The 5,313-nt window shown below is 29.3% G+C and overlaps 1 protein-coding gene across 2 annotated transcripts in view; it reads left to right on the top strand.

The window, feature by feature from the left end:
- Positions 1 to 1,041: 1,041 nt before the first annotated feature.
- LOC106460459 (partitioning defective 6 homolog beta-like) overlaps positions 1,042 to 5,313 on the top strand; it is a 38,459-nt gene continuing 34,187 nt past the window's right edge. For both annotated transcript variants that reach the window (XR_002610783.1, XM_013920153.2), the window contains exon 1: positions 1,042 to 1,217. Coding sequence is in view for 1 of the 2 variants with exons in the window: in XM_013920153.2 (XP_013775607.1) it covers positions 1,155 to 1,217 (63 nt within the window). In the remaining variant the exon portion in view is untranslated. The remainder of the gene's footprint in view (positions 1,218 to 5,313) is intronic.

Consider the following 5,313-nt stretch of genomic DNA (forward strand, 5'->3'; position numbering starts at 1 on the left):
GTTTCAGTTGGAACGAAGTTACGGAAAAATCAATTAACAAACGGAGACGTAACACCGTAAAGGAATATCGTAAAGTAAAAGTTGTTCATTCTATTGGTTATACATAATTCAATAGCATTGTCAGATAATTATTGACAGTTATCTCAGTAACGCAAGCCAGATGGGGAAACCATTTGAAGAAACTCGGAGAGCTATTTTGGCGACTGACGACAGCAGGTCTGATGTCCTAAAATAACCTTTCATTAATCATGAATTTACATAACTTTTGTCCAGGGAAGGGTATTGCAACTAGTTCTGAAATGTATTGTTAAATTATGAAACATAAATTGGTGGTAATTATAGACATATTTCATATACATTAATTTTTTAAGTAAATTTTTATGTGAAGTAAAACAAGAAAACGTTGAATTTGGGTTATTATTGGAACATTTTACTATTAGATGGTCGGTCCTGGACTAGTGGTTATTTTGCCGGGCTGTGGGTCAAAAGATCCAAGGATCACATTGTGATGCCTTTGAACACATTCTGCACATGTAGCTTTGAACGCGCCACAAAATCAACAATCAATCCCTTTATTCGGTTCAAAGCCGGACAAAGATCTTGTGGCGGCACTTGCTGTTGACCGGTTGCCTTATTTTGTTAATATTCCAAAATCAGGAACGGCTTTACCTAAATACTAAAGACCTCTGACCTGACTGCTTAGCCCAGGGCATAATGGGTGCCGAATAGATTAAAAATATCTGTAATTGCAGTATCAAGCGCAATTAGTTCAAACTCATTATTACCATTAACTTCAGTCACACAGCGGACATATAGTATGAGGCTTTTAACGATAAATATCGAGTTTCTATACCTGCAGTGTGCATAGCACGTTGTATAGCTTTGCGCTTAACAACAAACAATCCTGTTTATAATTTCTTTTAGTTATTTTACTATTATGTTACATTTTTAATTTCATATGTTTAAAAAAATATATAAAATTTTCAGTTTATGTTAAATCCAAATATATATGTTATTTCACTTAATACAATGTTAACGTACATGATTTCAACGCCCAGGTTAGGCGCAAAACAGATAAAATAAATTGTTTATCACATGTTTATGGTTACCTGTAAGAAGGAAGAAAGACTGGTGTAGTTTAGTTTAAACATAAGATGTCTCGCAGTTTGCAAAACTACAGCAAGTTTAGCGCTAATTTAGTTGAAGTTAAAAGCAAAGTAAGTATCAAAGAGTTTTACTTAACGTAAGTTTGTTTTTTAAGTTTATGGAATGCTTTAAAAGTTCAAGTTAGTTAGGCCTAAGTACTTCGACATATGACTACTATCACTAATACAAATAATACTATTATTATTACTAATTGCTATATTTAGTATAACAATTAACAACTAACACTCAGAAGAATTGAAATCCGCACAACACTGGGAGTGGGAGATTAATGTAATAAAATCGCTATAAAACAACGTTAAAATTGAACTCTGAAGCATTTTGTTTCTACTTCAGTTTTGTTTTATTTTTTGCAGTGCTTTTGTTTTATAAATTATACTATATTTATACTTATAGCTAGAAACCTTGTCACTCAATACTACTATTACTATAATAATTCATTAAATTGTAACTTGGGGCCAAGTTAGGTGTAATTAGCTGCTTCATGCTAAAAGCAAACGCCAGTTACTGTCGGTGAAAACGTATTTCAAATTCAATTTTCATTGTTTGAAGCGTCTTTATTTACGTTCAAGGTGTTGATTGTACTTCAGTCCTATTTATTCCAGTTTGTAAAAAACTAACGAAAAACTTTCCACAATATTATAAACTTACAACACTACAAGATAATATTCAATTATGAGGTTTTTTTGTTCAGTGTTTCAATTATTTTTAATTCACAATTTTATAAAAGAAATAGTAAATACATTTATGCATTTCTATGAAATAAGTTGAATAACATTTGGTTTAATGCTTTTGGGTTTTATGTCTCAATAAAGTTATATAACTCTGAGCCCTAAGAAAGTTCTTATATATTTGACAAATGTCTCAAAACCAAAGTTACTTGTTGCTCAAAACAAATGTGAAATGTGTTGATTTCATACTTTGTGAGAATTTGAACAAAGGCAAATCTTTGTGTTACTAATCATAAAGAAAATATCATTAATGCAATAATGTATAGGATACCATGTGTGATTATCTTAATTGCTATAAAATACATGAATCATAGTTCTTTAATTATTACGTATGAAATGGACATATCGAGTTTGTCATAATATGCGAATATATGTAGTAAGGTGAACTACATTAGTAACTAAACTATATTAATCTTTAAGTATTTTGTAGAAATAGTAATAGGCTAGAGTTAGACATTGATTATAACTATAAGTCAAAAGAGGTAATTATCTGAACACTGATCAGTAGTTAGGTTTCACTTGAAATAGTATATATAGTTTTGATCTCCATATGAAAGAAAGCCTAATGGCTTATAATAAAAGGTTCAAAGCAGGGTTAATACATGTGCTATATTCTGAAGATGTTAGGACAAGAGGGCATGTACATTGAAGATTTTGAACAAGAAAGGCTAGGCTGCAGTTAAGACAGTTTTATTTTTCTAACATGATGATTGACTTTCGATTGAGTTGCCATTAGCAGTAGTGTTTCAGAGATTGATGATTTCCTTAAAAATAATAAATGTTTTTAAATTTTCATTCATCTCAAGAGTTGGTATGCAAGGGTAGCTTTGAAGGATAAATAAAATTGTGTTAGGTGTTACTTTCTTACCTTAGGTGATAAATGTTTTCTTATGTTCAGCAATTCAGAAGTACTTCATGCATGGTATTATTATGAAATCAAAATTATATCATTATTGCTGTAGAGGTAATCATACTGGTAACAGTTGATTTTGCTACACAGTTTGATTATTTGCCAAATTTTGAGATTTTTAATGAGATTGGTTTAATGGAATTTAGTATGCATTCTTTGACTTAGAATTTTTTGGAAGAAGGATATGTATTGTTCTTCATAGAATGGGAGTTTCAAAAGTATGATTTGTGGCATTTGCTTTTCTGTTTATTGACAAGCTCATTAACTGTTTACATTCAGCTAGTTAGTTATTTTCATTAGACTTGAATTGGTGAAATAATCAAAAGTTTCAATTATCAGAAACATTGATTTTGATGAGTTTATTATTTTTGTGAGTTGTGACATTAGTAGATTAAGCTGAAGAACCTTGAATTAATCAAAAATAACAATGAGAAATCATAATGGCAATGTTTGCATTATCTTGATAATTGGAATAATCAAAAAGAGTAATAATTGGAAACACTAATTTCAAATGTTTATAGGTAATTGATTTAATTGCCCAGTTTTAAATGTTACTTAACATTGTAAAGAGAGTGTAGCATAAACAAAGGTAGTTTACCTATGAAAATTTATAAGTAGGGTATTGCAAATTTTTCATAATTATACATATTGACACTAATAATGTATTAAAAAGTTTTGTATTTAACAATGTTTTGATGACTGTAGTTCACCATCATCAAGTTAGTTGATGACAACTATTACTCAATGTATGGTTCAACTTATGAAGAAAACATTATTCCACATAAAAGTGACATGGGCATAAATTATAATAACATTTCTAACAATAAAATGGTTAAAATGAGTTAGTAGATAGTACTGGCAATTTAATACTTAAATGCTAGAAAACTAAAAATAGAGACAAGGTAAAAAAACTTTTGTCAAAACTTTGTCATTAGTGAAACATAACAAAAACAGAGTACAAACATAAGTTATTAAATAAGAAGTTTTTAAACAATTTTATGAGAAGAAAGAATTCAGAACTATAAACTGGTAAATTTTTAACCTGATACACAATTCTAACATAGATTCTAATATATAAATTGATGTTTAATGACTGGAAGCCAACATGCTGGCAGATACAAGAAATGTTATGTTATTCAATGCTGATTTTGACATAACAGTCATAAAACATTAGCTCTAAACAAGCTATTTTAGCAACAAACAAACAATTATACAACTTAAAAAACAAGACACTTCATAAAACATCAATTCTCAAATATAAGAACAATTCATGTAACCACTGTTTTTCTAACTTTTAAAATACATTCTTGAAAAATGTTTTTAGATTTAGTTATTTAATTCCTTCAAAATAAATATTTTTCTAGCAGAAATTTTGAGATCATATTTACTAAAATTTACTCTATCATGAAGTTGTCACTCCATGGCATGAAACCATCTCCAAATAACCAGGTTTTGTAGGTGAATATTTCTTATTGTTTATGTAATTGTATGAATCTTATACTCTAGACTTCATTAAATTGCCTAGAAATTAATTTTTTTTGGCAAAACTGAAGATTTAAGATATAGAATGAATTAACAAAAGTTTAATTTTAAAACGCAAATCAGAGTCTATTAAGATGCTCGGAACATTTTTTACAATTGTATCTTAAGTACCCACGGTATAAGAACCTTTCTGTCATGATATAAAAGACTGTTAATTTATTTTTGTGAGTGAATATCTTATTATTGTTAAGTTTTTGTTATAATATGAGTTAAAAGCAGACAATTTTAGGAAGTTGTGTTTATAAGTCATTGATGTTGAGACTATTGAATGTTGCGTGTAATACATGACGTCAAGAATATAGAGATTTCTAGAAGGAGGACAGACGATTAAGTGATAAATATATAAATAGTGTGAGACGAGCAGAAACAGCAGACGGACGATAAAAGAAAAGAGTAAAGTTACGGGTAAAGAAAAGTTTGGCATGAAGTTAGCATTTAATATATTAGAGTATGACTAACAGTAGGAATGGATACAAGAAGAATTGTTCCTTCAAAGCGTGGTTCTTGAGTAATTGAATCAGCCTGAGTACACTTTAACAAAAGGAACAGAGGATATTTTGAAGAAAGAAAACCAAATGATTACAGTAACACGTGTCACAATTGTAAATGAATCACACACAGAATACTAGTGCAATAGTGATAGAGAAGATAGTTTGGCTTGTCAACTGAAATTCTAAAGTGATTGAATTGGCCTAAGTGGACTTTTGACAAGAAGAGGAGAACTATATATAAATAGTGTTTGTCGTATGCCTATAATCTCTATAGTGTGAGAATTTGTTGAACATACATTTAACTTGTTCTGAATATATGTATTATTTTTAAAACAAGTGAAGTGCGTACTGTTTATTTATCATTGAATTTATCGTTAAGAAGTCACAGATACCTACTGTAGAAGAATCCCAATCCCAACAACAACATAGTGTGTATGTGTATATATATATATATATATATATATATATATATATA

The sequence above is a fragment of the Limulus polyphemus genome, unplaced genomic scaffold (genome assembly GCF_000517525.1).
Source record: "Limulus polyphemus unplaced genomic scaffold, Limulus_polyphemus-2.1.2 Scaffold774, whole genome shotgun sequence".
Classification (NCBI taxonomy): domain Eukaryota; kingdom Metazoa; phylum Arthropoda; class Merostomata; order Xiphosura; family Limulidae; genus Limulus; species Limulus polyphemus.